At 48.2% G+C, this 20,059-nt stretch overlaps 1 protein-coding gene across 1 annotated transcript in view; it reads right to left on the reverse strand.

Moving 5' to 3' along the window:
• Positions 1–20,059, reverse strand: part of P3H3 (prolyl 3-hydroxylase 3) — a 32,134-nt gene that overhangs the window by 9,880 nt on the left and 2,195 nt on the right. The window contains exons 2-12 of the mRNA XM_024210986.3: positions 13,768–13,920; positions 12,783–12,966; positions 12,499–12,630; positions 11,245–11,378; positions 10,880–10,969; positions 10,389–10,441; positions 10,061–10,119; positions 9,110–9,234; positions 7,884–7,979; positions 7,068–7,218; positions 6,713–6,830 (exon numbers count right to left, since the gene is read on the reverse strand). Of these exons, the coding sequence (XP_024066754.2) occupies positions 6,713–6,830; positions 7,068–7,218; positions 7,884–7,979; positions 9,110–9,234; positions 10,061–10,119; positions 10,389–10,441; positions 10,880–10,969; positions 11,245–11,378; positions 12,499–12,630; positions 12,783–12,966; positions 13,768–13,920 (1,295 nt within the window). The remainder of the gene's footprint in view (positions 1–6,712; positions 6,831–7,067; positions 7,219–7,883; positions 7,980–9,109; positions 9,235–10,060; positions 10,120–10,388; positions 10,442–10,879; positions 10,970–11,244; positions 11,379–12,498; positions 12,631–12,782; positions 12,967–13,767; positions 13,921–20,059) is intronic.

A 20,059-nucleotide genomic window follows, 5' to 3' on the forward strand; every position in this document is an offset into this window, starting at 1 on the left:
TTTTTTTTGCTGCTTGGGGCAGCAAAAAAGTTAGAGCCGGCCCTGCTCAGGGAGGGGCCTTTGAACCTCAAAAACCTGAAAATCTAGCCAGAGTTGGGGACATGGAAGATCCTGGTGAAGGGACTCAGACTCATAGACTTTAATGTCAGAAGGGTCCATCGTGATCATCTAGTCTGATTGTCTGCACAGTGCAGGCCACAGAACCTCGCCCACTCACTCCTGTGATAGACCCCTAACCTCTGGCTGAGTTACTGATGTCCTCAAATAATGATTTAAAGACTTCAAGTTACAGAGAATCCACCATTTACAGTAGTTTAAACCTGCAAGTGACCCGAGACCTAGGCTGCACAGCAAGGCAACCCTCCATCCCCCCCGGTCCCTGCCAATCTGACTAGGGGAAAATTCCTTCCCAACCCCACAAATGGCGATCAGTTAGACCCTGAGCCTGCGGGCAAGACTCACCAGCCAGACACCTGGCAAAGAATTCTCTGTAATAACTCAGAGCCCTCCCCATTAGTGTCCCATCTCTGGCCGTTGAGGATATTTGCTACTAGCAATCACAGATTGGCCACATACCATTGTAGGCAGTCTCATCATACCATCCCCTCCATAAACTTATCAAGCTCAGTCTTGAAGCCAGTTAGGTTTTTTGCCTACAGTGCTCCCCTTGGAAGGCTGTTTCAGAATAGAAACTTTTGTCTAATTTCAAGCCTAAACTTGTTGATGGCCAGTTTATATCCATTTGTTCTTGTGTCAGCATTAGCTCTTAAATAACTTCTCTCCCTCTCTGGTATTTTTCCCTCTGATGTATTTATAGAGAGCAATCATATCTCCCCTCAGCCTTCTTTGGTTAGGCTAAACAAGCCAAGCTCTTTGAGTCTCCTCTCATAAGGTAGGTTTTCCATTCCTTGGATCATCTTAGTAGCCCTTCTCTGCACCTGTTCCAGTTAGAATTAATCTTTCTTAAACATGGGAGACCAGAATTGCACACGGTATTTCAGATGAGGTCTCACCAGTGCCTTGTATAATGGTACTAACACTTCCTTGTCTCTACTGGAAATACTTCATCTGATGCATCCTAGGACTGCATTAGCCTTTTTCACAGCTGCACCACATTGGCAGCTCATAGTCTGTGATCAATCAATATACTCAGGTCTTTCTCCTCCTCTGTCACTTCCAACCGATACATCCCCAGCGTACAGCAAAAATTCTTGTTGTTAGTCCCTAAATGCATAACCTTGCACTTCGCACTATTAAATTTCATCCCATTTCTATTACTCCAATTTACAAGGTCATCCAGATCTTATATGGTATTCCGGTCCTCCTCCATACTGGTAATACCTCCCAACTTTGTATTGTCTGCAAATTTTATCTGGGATATTTATTATCATACTTTTTGTGCCAAGGTCAGTAATAAAAATGTTAAATAAGATTGGTCCCAAGACTGATCCCTGTGGAACTCCACTAGTAACCTCCCTCCAGTCTGACTGTTCACCTTTCAGTATGACCCGTTGTAGTTCCCCCTTTAACCAGTTCCTTATTCACCTTTCAATTCTCATATTAATCCCCATCTTCTCCAATTTAACTAATAATTTCCCATGTGGAACTGAATCAAATGTCTTACTGAAATCCAGGTAGATTAGATCTACTGTATTTCCTTTGTCTAAAAAAATCAGTTATGTTCTCAAAGAAGGAGAACAGGTTGGTCTGGCATGATCTACCTTTTGTAAAACCATGTTGTATTTTATCCCAATTCATCTCTATGTCCTTAACTACTTTCCCTTTCAAAATTTGTTCCAAGACCTTACATACAACTGAGATTAAACTAAAAGGCCTGTAGTTTCCTGAATCACCTTTTCCCCCTTCTTAAAAATAGGAACTATATTAGCAATTCTCCAGTCATAGGGTATGACTCCCAAGTTTACAGATTTGTTAAAAATCCTTGCTATTGGGCTTGCAATTTCCTGTGCCAGTTCCTTTAATATTCTTGGATGGACCTCCTGACAGGAACAATGGCCCCCCGCCAAAACAGGGGAAATAGACAACCTCACCATCTCCAGATGAAGACTTATTAACGGCTAATGTAGATTTCAGAAGTGAATAAAAAGATGACCTGACCCTGAGCAGGGCATATGGACAACTTGCCAACATCAATGGAGAGGTGGTAGATCTGCAACGGTCCTGGTCTGAACTCATGGAAGAGAGACTGCACCAGCTGGCCAAAGATTATCAAACCAGAGAAGTAAGAGTACAACTTTTAGTCCCAAAGAAAATCCAAGGGACCGTATTACAGCAGGCATATGCGGTAGGTTGTTGGAGACACTTAGGGCGAGAAAAAAACCTTGAAAGATTTTACTGACTGGGAATACATAGTGAGGTCAAGGACTACTGCACATTGTGCCCAGAATGCCAATGGACAGGACCCCAAAAGACCCCAAAGGCTCCATTAGTCCTCCTCCTGGTGGCTGGAGTACCCGTCGAGAAGATTGGTATGGACCTGGTGGGATCCCTGGAAAAGGGTGCATCCAGTACCAGTACATTCTGGTGATAATGGACTATGCCATGTGATATCCAGAGGCCATCCCCCTTTGTTCAACCACTGCAGTAACATTGCTACCAAACTGATGAAGGTTTTTGCACGGGTAGGGATACCAAAAGAGACACTGACTGACCAGAGGGCTAACTTTATGTCAAGATTAATGGGGGAATTATGCAACCTTTTGAAGATCAAGGCCTCAAAGATGTCTGTCTATCACCCTCAGACTGATGGGCTGGTGGAGCGCTTCAATAAAACACTGAAAGAGATGTTTAGAAAATTTGTGGTCCCAGACACCTGTCACTGGGATCAGCTACTCCCACCCCTCCTTTTGCCATCTGTGAGGAGCCCCAAGCATCAGCCGGGTTCTCCCCATTCAAACTATTACATGGGAGACAATCAAATGGGATCCTAGACCTCCTTTGCGAGATGTGGGAGAAGAGCCCCTGAAAAACCAATGTGGTGCAGTATGTGATCTGCCTGAGGGAGAAGCTGGTGACACTGCTTTTGCTGGATTGGTATCCATGGTGAAGAACTACAGCCTGAACAAAAATAACAGTTACTATGGCTGATGGAAGCTTTCCCCCAGTCTTCTCAGCATTGCCAGGATGCACCCACCTGGCCTACACATCATGTGGACACCCAACAAGGAAAAAAGTTCCAAGAGAGCCTCCAATCCCTGCCACAGAAGATGTGGGAGATGGTTCCCCAAGAACTACAGGCCATGTTAGACTTAGGGGTGGTTGAGGAGTCCCATAGCGAGTGGTGGAGCCCCCTCGTGTCGGTGCTGAAATCTGACTCGTCAACCTGATTCTGTGTCAATTTCCAGAGAGTAAATGCTATATTGATGTTCAATGTGTATCCTATGCCTAGAGTAGATAACTTGCTAGACAGGCCTGGGGCTGCCAAGTACATATCCACTCTTGACCTTATGAAGGGTTACTGGCAGATACTTCTGACAACCATCGCACAAGAGAAGATAGCATTCTATACACTGTTTGGTCTCTACCAATTTCAGATCATGCCCTTCATCCTTCATAGAGCCATGGCCACCTTCCAACACCTGATGGACCATGTACTTTGACCACATGGGCAGTGTGCCTTGGCATACATCAACAACATCGTCATTTATAGTTACGACTGGAATGATCACTGAAGACACCTCACCACGATACTGCGATCCCTCAAAGAGGCATGGCTAATGGACAACCCAGCCAAGTGCAGACTGCCAGCCAAGAGGTGATTTTCCACAGCTATCTGGTATGGGGTGGACATCTGAAGCTGCTAGTGGGTAAAGTACAAGCCTTGGAGCAATGCCCCATACAAAAAAGCAGGTGCGTCAATTCCTGGGCCTTGCTCGGTACTACAGACGCTTTGTACCAGGGTTTGCCACCATTGCAGATCCCCGAATAGACATGATAAAGTACATGAGCCCTAAGAAAATTTGATGGTCTGAAGCCTGCGACAAGGCATTTAAGCTGAAAGAACAGCTAAGCCAAGAACCAGCGCTCTCACTCCTGGACTTTTCCAGATGATTCACTTTGCAGACAGATGCCTCAGATGTAGGTCTTGGGGCAGTATTTCCATAGGCGTTGATGGAGGAGAACACCCCATCCTATACCTCAGCCAGAAGCTGTTTCATTGAAAAATATCCTACTTCGTCATCGAGAAAGAAGCCCTGGCTATGAAACGGGCTGTCGACGCATTATGATATTATTTGTTGGGGAATCCTTTTAGTGACAGATCATGCTCCCCTTCTCTGGCTGAACTCAGTGAAGGATATCAACCGAATGATCATGTGGTGGTACCTTTGCTTGCAGCCCTATCGTTTTCAAGTACTTCACTGAGAGGGAGGGACCATAAGAATGAAGATTTTTTTTCACAGGCAGAGGGAAAATGAGAACCACCGGGGAGTACCCCAGCACCAAACTTGAGGGGGAAGGTGTGTGATGGGGTGTATAACTCCTTCAGTTTCAAGAGCAACTCTGGGCCCAAACGACCCCACGCTGGCGCACCTGCAGAGCATGCTCCACTTGGAGGAGGGAGCTTAAAAGGAAGCCAGACAGCTTAGAAGGGGGCCTACCAGGCAGGGGGAAGGACCTGCCTTGGGAGCCCCTGAGAAGGGGCACTACAGGAGCCTTCTGTGACATTCTATACCTTGGGGGAGCGTACTGTAACTCCCATATTCCTCATTTTCATATAATCGCAATCTTACATATAAAAAGCATGCCTTGTAAGGTATCAGGGGAAAGGTTATGATCTGCTGAAAGTCATTTCTCTATCCATATATGTGTATCATTAATGCATATGAAGTTATGAGAATTGTGTTGTATGGTGGTCACTAAAACATGCTGTAAGTTGGGGAATCAGCCAGATATTAGCTCCCCAGAGGCAACAGCAAGGAAAGTAACCAACGCCCAGGCTGGGTGTCAAACAACCCATCAACAGCCATTGTCCAGCAAGGGAGCTACAATGCAATGACTCACCTGCATGAGGCCACACCAGGGGAATTGCTCAACTGCTTGGAGAGATTCAGCAATGCCCCCCAGACATGCCTGGACTTGTGCTCCCCAAGCACATGGACTGAGGGTATAAAACAGACAGAGCGGACACATACTGGGCCCGTCTCCTGCCCCCACCTATGCTGCAAGCAACCAAGACACTGAGAAGAAGACAAGACTCCAATACAGGAGACTGGCCCAGGTTTAAGGAAAAAACTTGTATATAAAGGACTGCAATATCCAGTGGGGTGAGAAAAACTGCTTAATCTAGTTGCTGCCCAGTCTAATAGGGTTGAGAGTTTAGACTGCGTGCTTATCTTTTATTTCTTTTGGTAACTAACTCTTGACTTTTTGCCTATCACTTAATATCACTTAAAATCTACCTTTTATAGTCAATAAATTTGTTTAATTGTTTATCTTTACCAGTGAGTTTGCCTGAAGTGTGTGGCAAATCTGCTCAGGTTTGCAAAGGCTGGTGTATATCCACTTTCCATTGTTGAAGTGGTGAACCAATTAATAAATTTGCACTGCCCATCTTGAGCAGTGCAAGACGGTATATTCCTGAGGTACAGTGCTGGGAGCTGGGGGGATTTGATTCTGGTGCCTTTCTATGTGTGATTCATGAGTAGCTCTGGGAGCATTCATGCAATATAGCTGGGTGTGGGGCTTCATATGCGGTTGTGCTGAGTGATCACAGCACCTGGAGGGGCTTGCTGCTGGTCACTAGCAAGGCATTGTGAGAGACAGCCCAGGCTGGAGACAGTTAAGGGGGCACAGCGGTCCCACAGTCCCAGGCTGCACCCCGGGGATCCCGTCACACCTTCCTCTGGAAAAGAGGAGCCTAACTGCTCGGCCCAGACAGACTGAAGGTGCTGTTAGTACCTTTCTCTGTTACCTGCTCACAGCAGACTGCAAAACTTGGACTAGACAGTGGGTGGTAGGAAGTGGCCCAGGGAGGGCGGCCTTAAGGTGGTGGGTTTGTGGTAACCTTTCCTGGGTTCTGGGTTGGATCCCGATGGAGTGGAAGGCCAGGGCTCCCCTACCAACCCCTCTCCACAGTAAGGACAGCATGGCCCAGTAACCATTAGGCAATGCTTCCAACAAGCACTGACCATCACAGGGACACTGTGACACTGAAAGGTGGGAAATTCAGAGCTACAAGGGGAAATGCTTTCCTGCCCAATTTGGGATTACACCATGGAAATCACTGCCCCAGGAAGTTGGTGAGGCTATGCACTTAGCAAGATTCAGAAAGAGACTGGACATTCCTATGGATAACAAGGCTATCCAGAGTTGCCATAGTTAATGACCACAAACATTTTGGAAGGGATGTTAAACCTCATGCTTCAGGATTTACACCAATCCCTAACAATTAGAGACCAGGGTGAGACCTAACATGGGGGGCAGATTATCCCACATCTGCCTATGGGGTGTTCCGCTCTTTCCTCTGAAGAAGTTGGTCCTGGCTACAGTCACAGACAGGACACTGGACTAGTCAGATTCATAGATTCCAAGGCCAGAAGGGACCAGATGTCAGGTCTGCTCCAGTCTGGCAATCCCTCTGTTCCTATGTAACTCTGGGGTCCCTCTCCCCCTGCAGTGACAGTGCTCTCTGGAGCTGGGGAGATATTCTCACCCCCCACATTCTCAGCTCTGGGTTCCCCTCTAGTCTTACCTAAAGTCCCTGTACATGTAGGCAGGTGGTTCTCTCCAGCATTCTTTCCCCTCAGGATCCAAGAGACAGTTATCAGCATGAACTGGGTGACTGAGATCCATGCGACCATCCTGTTCCCCTAAAACGGGACATTGCAGGGGAACATTCGCATCTTAGGAGGATACAGCAGGCAAAGTGCACCCTGAGTGTGAGGGGAGGGGACACCGCTGGGATTAGGGGTGAGCAGGAGCACGGAGACTGAGCGTGAGGGGAAGGGACACAGCTGGGATTTGGGGTGAGCAGGGACAGGGGGATCCTGAATGTGAGGGGAGGGGATTCTCTAGGGGGAATATGGCTGGGATTGGGCTTTCTTTACCCTCTACAGCCGTGCGGCACACGAGGTGTGTGAATGAGAAATGGAGCCTTTTCCCAGGGGTGAAATAGGACTCTACTATTTTCCGGGATTTCTCGCTGGCATGCAGGAGCAGTGTGGCATCTCTCCAGTTCACGGTCCCATCTTGTGCCAGCTGGAAGGTAAAAACAAGCTTGTGAGAAACCTCAAGTGTAAAGAACATATCTGTGAGAAACAACATGTGTGTGCAAGGGAGCAGCATGCCTGTGAGAAATCCTGTGTTCATACACATGCATAAGCAAGGATATGAGTGCGAAACTCCTGTGATTGTGCACTTGCAGGAGAGAAAAAAGCCATGAGAAATATCACCTCCATGCAGGTGTATACAATGGAGAAACAGGGCCATGAAAAACACCCACCTGTGTGCCAGTGGGAAAGAAGCACTCTGGGAAACAACAGAGGAAACAAAGCCACTGAGACAGCCACCTGCAGAAGCAGGATAGAAACATACAACCTGTGCCTGTGTGAAACAGTGCTTCCACAGAAACAGCCTGACTGTGCTCACGGGATTGTAAGGAGACCAAGAGAGGTGCCCCAAACGGACCCGTGGGAGGGGAGCGTACATGTCAGAGAAATGTGCCCTGGGAACCCCTCACCCCCACATGTAAGAGAGCAGGCCTGTGAGACAGCACATGGACATGGGCCAGAATGAGGAGAACACTCCTGTGAACTCTCACCCACCAACAGGCAAGTGAGCAAGCAGCTGGTGCCCTAGAAACTCCCTGAGACAAGCCATGCCCATGGGATGGGACCCTAACACATGCAGAGGCCTGTGTTTACCTGCAAAGCCTTTAACACTGTTAACCCTTCAAATCTCTCATGGGGGGTGTGAGGGGACTGTCTGCCCCGGTAACCATCTCCCGTGCCGCCAGCTGCCTGAAATAGATTGGAAGGTAGTTTCAAACCTGGTGTCCCTCCTTCTCCCCTCCACCCTGATGTTGTAGCATCTCTGCTGAGGATGGCAGCACTGGGCTAGTGCCCCTGTAGGCTCCAGGGGCGGTGAGTTATATGGGCCTATGATGTCCAGGCTCCAACAATATTCAGGGCCCGGGGGCCCACCTCCACCAACGTTTGGGGCCCAGATCCGGCCCCATCTGCCGCCCCTGCACGCTCCCCCACGGGTCCCCCAGCCCACACTTGTTGCCCCCACATACCTCCCCCGGGTCCCGGAGCATCCCTGCCTCAAGCCGGTGGCTGCCCCCTGCAGCTCCTGGCATCAACTACCACCACAGGGTCCTAGCGCCCCCCCATCCACTAGTGCCAGGGCAGGCTGACCCTAACCCTGCCCTTCTGCCTGGGACCCTTCCGTTTTCCGGTGGGACCCTCCACCAGCACAGGGGGCCGCCCCGCCCACAGTCACCATTCCTGCCCCACGCTGGGCAAGGGGCAGCCCCACCCCCAGTGAGACTACAGTGAGGGGCGGCAGCAGGGGAGGAGGCGCACGTGATGACAGACACCCCCCCCAACACCCACCACAAGGGAGGCAAGGGGGCTTCCTGGACCTGAGAGGGGCCCTAGGAGCACATGCAGTGACAGTGGTGCGAGGTGAATGTGCTGCCGGGAGGGAGAGGGGGGCCCCTCCTCCGGAGCTCGCTGCTGCTGGCAGGGAGAGGGCTGGGGGGAGTCCTCCTCTCTGGCCTGCCTCATCCCCTCATCCGCAGCCCTGCCCCACCCCAGAGCCCGCAACCCCAACCAGAACCCTCACGCCCCCACACCCCAACCCTCTGCCCTAGCCCTGTGCCCCCTCCTGCACCGTGAACCCCTCATCCCCGGCCCCACCCCACAGCCCTCACCCCTGCACCCCAACCCTCTGCCCTAGCCCTGAGCCTCCTCCCACACCCCAAAACCCTCATCACCATCCCCACTCCAGAACTCTCACATTTTTACATTATTTAAAAAAAATACATTGGCTTACAAGGCAGGTGTGGGGGGCGGGACTTGGACTTGTTCTGGGCACCACCAAAAATTATACAAACCTGCCACCCCTTGTAGGCTCCTGTCCTCACCTTTGCCAGCCGGAGAATGTCCTTACATTCGGAATCAGTCAGGACTCTGTCAAAGACGACCCGCTGGGATCCATTCAGCTGGTGAGAATCCATGGCGACGGTGATGCCCTCAAAAGTGAATGGACCTGGGCGGGGGGGAGGGAGAATGGGCTCAGCCTTCTTGTGGGTTCTGCCTGGATCTGCAGAAGCAGCTGAAAATCCAATAAGGTCCCTAGACTACACCGCAAGGAACAAAATCTAGAAAACACTTAAATCACTCTCAGATCTTGTCCCCACCTCCTACTCCTAGAAACACTGTGTTACTGATTTCTGTTAGTAGTTTGCAGGGTCGGGGGGGAGGGGGGCCTTGTTTCAGAGTTATCAGCCCCCTTCACGCCACATATCTGATCTCCGGACGGGAGGAATTATAAACATGCCCAAGCCTGGGCAAGATCTCCTGTATGTTACCACACAGCATCCTCGGTAGCCAGGCCTGGCCCAGACTGAGCCCTGTAGGAGCTGGGAATACAGGAGTCTGTGCTGGGCAGCTTACAGCTGTAGTAATGTAATAATATATTTCCAAGCTTAGCAAAGCCTCTATCTCCTCTTCTCTCCCCCCTGCAGAACTGATCCATCTGTAACTGAGCCTGTTGGACTGACGTGGCTTAAGCTCAAACGATTCAACAGGTCCACACTAGCTGCTGAATCATGACAGGTTTGCTCTACAACTATATTCGCACTGTGCTAAGTTGTTCCAGCTGCAATGCCCTCAGGGCTCCTACTCCACAGTTCCCAGAAGGAGTGTATACTTGGAGATTGGTAACCTGTGCACTGTTGGGTAGTGATGGGAGGCAGTTAGTCTGCATCCCCACTGGCATTAAAATCATTGAGCCTGGAACAGTAGAGGCTGGGGTAGTATTTTGCCCTGTCTTTCAGTGGTCTCTGTCTCCCATTCCAGGCTCTTTTACTCACCCCTCTGCTCCTGCTCTCCCACATCCAGATTCTCCAGCCTCTGCTTCTCCCGATTCTCCCTCGGAAGCAAAGAAGAGACACAGACAGGGGCTGTCAGTATCCAGAGATATAGTCCCTGGCTCCCTCCTCAGTCAGACACTCAGTAATAAGTTAGAGTCATAGATTCCAAGGCCAGAAGGGACCATTGTGATAATTTAGTCAGACCTCCTGTAGAACACAAGTAATACACCCCCATCTCTGCTAGTTCACCCCTTTCCCTTCTAGGCATCATCACTCCCATACTCAGTACGCCTCCAACTCAATCCCAGTAGGCTGGTTTGGCTCTTACCTGTGTTTCTGCTTCAGACTTCCAGGAATCAGCTCATCAGGGGTCCAAGGGTCCTAAAGAAACAAAACCAGGGACTCAGTCACCCAGCAAACCACTCCCATGCTGGATCAGACAAATGGACCTGCCTAGTTCAGTGCCCCATTTCTGCCCAGGACAGATTAGACCACTGGGCCTGTCTAGTCTGTGACCCTGCCTCTGATGCTGCTCAAAGGGATGCATAAAGTCCCAATATTGCTCCACATGGGAATTCCTTCCTGCTCCTTCACCCACAGCTGGGGCTTATCTCGGGTCCCAGGAGCAGGAGAAAGGAGGGCTTTGAGGATCTTCTTTTCACCTCGGAGGTCATTCTCACTCACATCAATGTCTAACCCTTACAGTGCCAGGATAATACCTTGCTGTAATGAGTTCCACAGATTAATGAGCAATAAATTGCCCTCATGAGACTAGGGCAGGGAGAACTCAGCCCTCTGAAAGAAGATGCAGCTACTTACAGGGTCATTAAAAGTTCCTCCCAGATGCTCCACTGCATAGTAAATCAACTTCTTCTCCATCAGAGACCTCTGCACATAGCGCTGAATATTCTGGAGATGCACACAACTGTCAAACAACCATCCCACAAAGGGGATCCAACCCTACCCTGGGGAGACCCCCATCTATACCCCAACCCCACACAAGCATGCTGATTCTGCCCTGATGATCTGTATGTGGGGGAGTCACTCTCCATCTTCATTCAGCCCTGGGCTCTGCACACCCACACATAGAGGCATCTCTCCCCAATAGGACCGCAACGATGGCCCAGCCATAGGGGGTGAGAGGAAATTCAGAGAAAGCAGAATTGGAGGAGTGTTGCTGGTACCTCTCTGGCTGTCATTGATGCTCCCTCTCCCAGCTCCGCCTGATACTTTTTCATCTTCTCCAGCATCAGTTCATCCGAAGGATAGAAGAGCAAGTAAGAAGCAGCACATTCAGCAGCCAGTGCCTGGTTCCCAACTGGGGCAGAGGCAGAGAAGGAGATGGGCATAGTAAGGCTCTGCAACTATGGCTCAGATCCTCAAAGGTATTTAGGCATTTAACTCCTATTGAGATCAATGGCCATTAGGCACTTACATACCTCTGAAGATCTGGGACTATGAAGCTATTGTTATTAGTAAATATTTTATAAAATGGCAGCGTCCAGAGGGCCCAGTCAGGATCAGGGCCCCATTGTGCCAGCCGCTGCAGATGCACAAAAAGACACTCCCTGCCCTGACAGGCTTATGATCTAAAGGCAGAAACTGACGAAGGGTGGGCGACGGGGCTACAACAGACAAGCAGTGAGCCTGGGGAAGAACTGGCTCAGTTTGCTAGCTCCAAGGAGCTTTCTCAGTGGGGTTAGAAGGTTGTGGGGGGAGGGGGAGGACAGGAGAAGGGAAGAATGGGAAAAGAGACTGCCACAGCTTGTCACCTGCCTGGCTGTGATCAGCAGGCTGGGTTTGGGAGGCCTCATGGCATGGGTCAGGGGACTGGAGGAGGATGAGGCAGTGGCTGTTTGGATTTTACCCGGGTGTTTTCCCCATGCACAGGGGGCAGCATGGGAGGGAGCATGCAGGGCTGAAGGGAGAAACTGACTGGTGGTGGTGGGAATACTGGCAAAGTGACCATGGGGATCAGTCTCACTAGATCAGCCAGGCAGGGCAGAGTTAATTCACAAAGGGCCTTACTGGGAAAGCCAAGGGGGTTGTATCTGATGGGGAGATGTAGGGGGAGCCGGCAGAGGGAGGCTGACATGGTAAGAGCCCCGAGAAGGTGATTTTAACAGCAGCGTTCTAAACAGACTTGAAAGGAGGAAGGGCTGGAGAAGAAGAGGTCACCATAGTCAAGATGTGAAATGGGGGCGGGGGGGCGAGAGTTTTGGCCATGGGGACAGAGAGGAAAGCCCAGATTTTAGAGAAAAGGGGCCAGATTAAAAATGGGCTTGGAGGAGAAGAATCAAGAGCTGAGTTAGGCTTGCCCCATCCACCTGGTATCACACTGCCCCAGCTGGCTACAGCAGAGCTGGGCAGCTGCAGGGGCTCGCTCTCTCTACTCGCTAGTGTCACAGCACCACCTGCTGGCCTGTGTCTCGGCTTACCTTGATCATAAGCAAACTGCAATAAAACCAAATGGGATGGTATGAAATCGTCTGTGGCTGAAACCCGTGCTGGCTTGGTGGCAACTTCAAGGACACAGTGCTGCCTGCACTTCAGGACCTGAATATAATGGGCTGAAACAGAAAGAGAGGGAATGAAGGGCAGCACCTCCAGCAGTATAATAGTTCCCCCTCTGCCAGGCCAGGATGCTGGGAGATGGAATGTGTCCAGAGTAGGAAGAATGACATGTCCAGCAACACAGCACCCCTCAGTGCCTCTACATTACCTGCGATGGCTTCATAAAGGCCAGGTTGCATCTCCTCCTCTGTGCCATCCTCCTGGGGCCCCTCGCACAGAGCTCGACAATCCTCCAGTGCCAATAGTACCTCTTCGAGTGACTCCTCCAGCTTCACAGCAGCCTGCAGGTAGTCTTCCACATTGTACTGCTGCACCCCAGTCTCGTATGCCTCCTGCAAGGACAGGGCCGGCTCTAGGATTTTTGCCGCCCAAAGCAAAAACAATTTTGGTCCCCCTCCCCCCCCGTTTTTTAATTACCCCACCCCTGGCCCCGCCTCAACTCCGCCCCTTCCCCAAATCCCCAGCCCTGCCTCCTCCCCCCAGGCTCTCAAGCCTAGGAGGGAGTGAGGGGGAGAAGCGGCGCCCGCACCGCGGCCGCTCGGGATCTCCCCCTCCCTCCCAGGTTTGAGAGCCTGGGAGGGAGGGGGAGACCCCGAGTGGCCGCGGCGCATGAAACAGCAGATTCTTGAGAGCCTGGGAGGGAGGGCGAGTAGCGGCGCGCGAATCAGCTGTTTCGCGCGCCGTGGCGCGCAAGAGGCAGCAGCAGTGGAGGTGAGCTAGGGCGGCCGGGGCACATTTTTAGGGGCGGCATTCTGGCGCCGGCCATGCCGCCCCTAAAAATGTGCCGCCCCAAGCACCAGCTTGTTTTGCTGGTGCCTAGAGCCGGCCCTGTGCAAGGAACAGTGCCGTGTCCCCTGGTTAATGTCTGGGCTCCACCCTTCTTGCTCAGTTGGTAATGGTTACCCAGGACTTTGGATCACTCAGAGGGCAGCGCTGCCATCTAGGGGCCTGTTTGGATAATACACTGTTTGTATTGGCTATGGAAACCCCCAGGTCTCAGGCTGTGACCCCTGTGGGGAGATGGAGCAGGGGTGGGGAAGCCAGGCTTTATCTTGGGCCCTGACCACTAGGAGTAATTTGGCAGGCTTTGCTGAGGTGTTCCCCAGGTGTACAGATCTCCATGAGGATCTCACCCAGTATAGTGTGGCCTGCAGGTCTCGGAAACTCTCTAGCTTCACCCCTGCCATGCGCTGATATTTCTCCATGTCCTCACGCATCTGTAGGTGCTGAGGATTGGCCACGAAAAATGTGTGAGCTGCTGACACCGCTTCATCCAGCTTCTTCAGCTGCAAAGACAAGACAGTCCAGACAGAGCAATTGCCATGTCCTGGGCAGACCCTTCTCATATCTAAAAAACCCACCCCACCAACCCCTTCCCACATGCCTTTAGCTGTCCTTGCATTGGAACTGTTTTTGTAGAATAGGCCTAAAATCAATGTGCCATGTTGAACCCTTTGGATATGATGAGATGCGAACTCATCCACATACCTCCCTCATTTCCCCATCTGCCTGCCTGAGCCTCCCACCCTATTTTGTGGCCCATCCATCTTCCATGTCCGGCATTGTAGCTATTATTGTAGGACCTAATTATAAACAGTGTCATGCTGTCCCTTGCTAGACGTGATGGGATGAAACCTCTACTCTGGTGTTCCCACCCATTCCTGATTTTCTTTCACTCTTCCCCAGCTGATTGCCTAATTCTGGAGGATCTACACACAAACAATACACTATCCTGCTTGCTGGGTGAGTGGTGGTGGGCCAGGCACAGGCTGTTCCCATTGTCAGATTGGTGTCTCTTTGCTGGGTAGCCTAAAAATCACAGGGGGCAGGTGTGGGAATGCAAGAGTCACTAACACCTGTGCATATGCACAACCCTAGCTTGACAGTGGCAGTAGGGCTGGAAGCTGGAGAAGTAGAGCCAAGACTCCAGGGTTTTCCCCAGGAATTGAAATTAGGGGGGGTGTTTGAATTTACAGGGAGGGGGTCAGGGCCGATGAGGGGTGAGACCGTGAGGGTGAAGGTGGGCTGTATGGCACCATAGTAAAAACTGAAAACTGTTTCATGACCATTTTATTAGATTTAACTCATGTTTTGAAATTATCACACAAATTAAAGTTGGCTACTCAAGCATTCTATGAAGCATGACATCTACATCCTTCTTGGTTTCTTGTTATAATTTTGTACAACTCTGTTAATGAACTTCTTGAATGCAACGTGTTCATCTTTGGTGGCTTCTCGTGTATCCAGTACTTCCATTCCTTCAATTGATATGCTCGTTAGTTCATTCACATGATCAGGCAGAAGGCGACTTCTTTCAGAACACAAAATTCTATTCAATGATGAAAGAGAACACGCAACTGTAGCTGTTGTGACTGGGAGTAGCAAGAGATGAATTCCTACTTCTTTCATCCCAGGAAACATAGCATAAAGATCGAGTCAAGCCACTAGTGATGATAAAAAAGAAGTTGAAGTCAAATCTTCATTCATTCGTCGTATGATATTCCACTCTGTGTTCAAATTTTCTATTCTGTCCTGAGCACATGGCAGCCTCATTGCTGGTAGTGCCTCACTTCACTCAACTGTCAGTGTTTTATAGGACAGGGATCTGTAAAAGCTACGTAGAGGTTGAGTAGAATCTAGAAGTCGCTGTTGTAGATTTTTAAGAATAAAGTCTGTGTACTTTTTCAGTTGTCTTAAACACTTCTTGTCCTCTTCACTTAAGGATTCAATATAAATGCCTTCATTAGTCAACTTCTGGACTGAAGTCTTTGCTTCTTCCAGTACTTTTTCAATGGATAGATCTCTGATTGATTCAAATGTAGCTTCTATTGCTGGTGTCAAGGCTGTATCCCCACTTTGAACTTTAGGGTACAAGTGTGGGGGCCTGCATGAAGACTTCTAAGCTTAACTACCAGCTTAGATCTGGTCCGCTGCCACCATTCCCACAAGCTAATTCCCTTCCCTGGGAAGCTTTGAGAAACCTTTCACCAATTCCCTGGTGAATACTGATCCGAACCCTTTGGATCTTAAGACAAGGAGAAATTAACCATCCCCTCCTTTCTCCCACCAACTCCTGGTGAATACAGATCCAAACCCCTTGGATCTTAAAACAAGGAGAAATTGACCCTTCCCCTCTCCTTCCTTTCACCAACTCCTGGTGAATACAGATCCAACTCCCTTGGATCTAAAAACAAGGAAAAATCAATCAGGTTCTTAAAAAGAAGGCTTTTAATTAAAGAAAAAGGTAAAAATCATCTCTGTAAAATCAGTATGGAAAATAACCTTACAGGGTAATCAAACTTAAAGAGCTCAGAGGACTCCCCTCTAGTCTTAGGTTCAAAGTACAGCAAACAAAGATAAACACTCTAGTAAAAGGTACATTTACAAGTTGAGAAAACAAAGTAAAACTAAGATGCCTTGCCTGGCTTTTTACTTACACGTTTGAAATATGAGAGACTTGTTTAGAAAGATGGGGAGAACCTGGATTGATGTCTGGTCCCTCTCACTCCCAAGAGCGAACAACCCCTTAAACAAAGAGCACAAACAAAAGCCTTTCCCCCCTCAAGATTTGAAAGTATCTTGTCCCCTTATTGGTCCTTTGGGTCAGGTGTCAGCCAGGTTACCCGAGCTTCTTAACCCTTTACAGGTAAAAGGATTTTGGAGTCTCTGGCCAGGAGGGATTTTATAGTACTGTACACAGGAGAGCTGTTACCCTTCCCTTTATAGTTATGACAGCTGGACAAAGATCTACTATTGTTGTAGCAGATGCCTGGATGGCTTTGTTTAATGACCCAAGTGGTTTCAACAGTAGACTTACAGGAGAGAGAATGGCAATAGTCTTCTCTGAACGTAGTAGCAAAAGTAATCCACCAGCCTCACTACTTAGATCATCCCATCTTGGTAGATACTTTCCAAAGCCAGTAATAACGGCTGGAGTAATTTTAAGACAACAGCCAAGGATCGCTCATGAGAAAGCCAGCGGGTTTTCCCAGGTTGGAATAATTTGAACTTCAGTCCCAGTGTATCTTCTATATTTTCCAAGATATTCAGTCTTTTTGGACTCTTGCTGAAAAAAGAATATAATGAAGACATTAAATTTATAGCTTTAAAAATGTCTTTTGAAGAGTCTGCAGCTTGTACTAGTGCAGTGTGTATAGGAGAGATTAGGGTTACACTTTTCTCTGAGCAAAATTTGTACTCCACCATGTCTTCCAGAGAAGTTTGCAGCTCCATCAAATGCACAAGCAGCCATCTGTTTGGGGTCCAATTGACAAGCATTTAACTCTTCTAAGATGTGGGTTGTCACAGAGGCAGCCAATGTGTCTTCTATAACTTGAACATCTAGAAATGCATCTACTGGCCTACCACGGACATCAAGATAATGTACACAATGACTTAATACTTGCCCATTTGCATCGGTGCATTCATCAGCCATGTATGCAAATTTTTTGAATGTGGTGAGCGAGGTCTTCACTTTTTCAACTGTTGAGTCTTTCACTGTTGCACCATATGCTTCTAGCCAGTCAGTTGAGTTTCTTGCAGAAAGATAGTGAACATTTGCTGGTCTTGTTCGGAACCAGTGTTCAACTTCAGGATGAACAAGTGACAATGCACTTAACATTGGCCTCCAGTTTGTAATGTGTGGTATCTCTTGCTTAAATAGAAAGTATGATGCCACACCCATGTTTGTTCGCATGTCTCTTGAGGTTCCACCCAGCTCACAGTGATTTCAGCTGAGCTCTCAGTGGGGGAACCTTGCTGCTAGTGCAGACTGGACCCTCTCTTCCACTTAGACCTGATTACACTGCTCTACAGCCAAAATGCTTCTGAAATAAATGTAGTCAAACTTTACTAATTCTGGGTCACTGAGAACGAAAATGATGCTTAAAATTGTTGATTGGCTCTAGTTTTCAAGATATGCTACTGGGTCAGTATATACGACCCTTGACTTGGGAATGGTGGAGGATAAGTGAGTTATAAAGGGAAGGGATCCCAATTTAAACCAGAAATGACTAAAATACATCTTTGACTGGATCTATGAATAAATCTATGACTGGGTTTGGACAGTACTTGCTTTTTAGGCAAAACAATGAATGATGCAATCTGAAGCTAGTATTGCGTCATACATGATATGAATTGCATCATGTTATTCCTAGAAGTTATGGATGATGCAATCATAACGAAGCTTACATCACTCTGCTGAACAAATTGCCCTATATCAGCTCTAGAAATCATACAGTGTCATGCTCTCTTATTTGTCAGTGTTTGATTTTGCAAAGGGACACATTTCTGTTTAGCCAAAGTGATCAGAGATGCCTCGTACTTGTGTGAACAGTGCAGATAACTTCTGCTATGTTTGTGGTGAAGTGACTTTTGCATCACAAAAGCACAGTATAACCACTATGGTTAAGAAAGCCTATCACCTTTATTTTGGCTGCAAAATTGGAGATCAGGACAAGAGGTGGGCCCCACACATATGCTGCAACACTTGTGCAACAAATCTTCACCAGTGGTTGAACAGGAAAAGGAAATCTATGCCTTTTGCAGTGCTAATGATTTGGAGAGAGCCAACAGATCATACCAGCAATTGTTACTTCTGCATGGTGCCTCCAGTTGGGAAACGTGTGTCAAAGAAGAAAAAGTGGACTGTGCATTATCCAAACATTCCATCAGCTATACGCCCAGTACCCCACGGAGAAGGACTGCCGGTTCCTGATGCACCAGAATCATTCTCACTTGAGTCAGACGAGGAAGAAGATGAAACTTCTGGTCCTGAACCATCAATGTCACAGGACCCACATTTTCTCCCATCCTCCTCCTCTGAACCACACCTCATAACACAAGGTGAACTGAATGACCTTGTCAGGGATTTGGAACTACCCAAGAGTAAGGCAGAGCTGTTGGGCTCCAGACTACAGCAGTGGAATCTCCTGGCAGGTGATGTTAGGGTTTCCATGTTCCGTGACCGTCAAAAGGATCTTGTCCCATTCTTCTTCATGGAAGGTGATCTTGTAGCCTGCAACAACATCGATGGTGTGATGGCAGCCCTCAACATCGTTCACGATCCAGATGAGTGGAGACTGTTCATTGATTCATCGAAGACGAATCTTAAAGCTGTTTTACTGCATAATGGCAATGTTTTGCTATCAATTCCAGTTGGTCATGCAGTCCATATGAAGGAAACCTATGACAACATGAAACAACTTTTGAGGTGCATAAACTATGACCAACATCAGTGGCAGCTTTGTGGCGATTTGAAGGTTGTTGCTCTCTTGCTTGGTCTGCAGACTGGATACACAAAGTACTGCTGTTTTCTCTGCGAATGGGATAGTCGTGCAAGAGATTCCCACTACATCAAGAAAGATTGGCCACTCCGACAGTCATTGGAGCCTGGGAGGAAAAGTGTTCAGCATCCACCACTTGTTGAATCAAGGAAGATTTTGTTACCACCCTTACACATCAAGCTGGGTCTGAGGAAGAACTTTGTCAAGGCCATTGACAAAACACAAGCAGCTTTCAAGTACCTCCGTGGAAAATTTCCAAGGTTAAGTGAAGCTAAGATAAAGGAAGGTGTCTTTGTTGGTCCTCAGATTCGTGAACTTTTTCGAGATGATGCATTTGACCATGCACTGCGTGGCAAGGAAAAGACGGCATGGAAAGCCTTCCAGTTAGTGGCAATAAATTTTCTCGGAAACAACAAGGCAGACAACTACAGGTTGTTGGTGGAAAACCTCCTCAAGGCATACAAAAGCCTTGGTTGCAGCATGTCACTAAAGATACATTTTTTGCACTCTCATCTAGATTTTTTTCCACCGAACTGCGGAGCAGTGAGCGACGAGCATGGCGAGCGATTTCACCAGGACATCGCAACAATGGAGAAACGTTATCAGGGCAAATGGAGCCCATCAATGCTTGCAGACTATTGCTGGACAGTGACAAGAGATGCTCCATTTAATGAATACAAGAGATAAGCCAAGAAGCGCCGAGCAGACACTGAATAGAACTAAACTATGTACATAATAGTTTTTTGCCTTTTGTTTCATAATAAATTTTATTTATATAACCCTTTTGCTGATTTTTAAAGTGTTACATAAACAGGACAGGTGAAATATTATCATGTAAAGCAACCATAAACACATGAAAAGACCTAGGTTTACAATTTATGATTAAAACTCTACTATCTACACAATATACATAGACATAAAATGTAAAAACTTAAATATCTTAGAAACAGTAGCCAATCAGTTGTTTTGTCATATTTGAATTCAGCACATCAAAATACATAATAAATAGCACATTTTATCTCTGAAGCAGACGACTTCTCAAAAATTGTAGACCAGTGTAATTATCAGTGATTTCAGCTGTAGTGGTCACCAGGGCCGGCTCCAGGCACCAGGCACCCAAGCTGGTGCTTGGGGCGGCACC

Source organism: Terrapene carolina, unplaced genomic scaffold (assembly GCF_002925995.2).
Source record: "Terrapene carolina triunguis isolate 2854851 unplaced genomic scaffold, T_m_triunguis-2.0 Scaffold740, whole genome shotgun sequence".
Taxonomy (NCBI): Eukaryota; Metazoa; Chordata; order Testudines; family Emydidae; genus Terrapene; species Terrapene triunguis.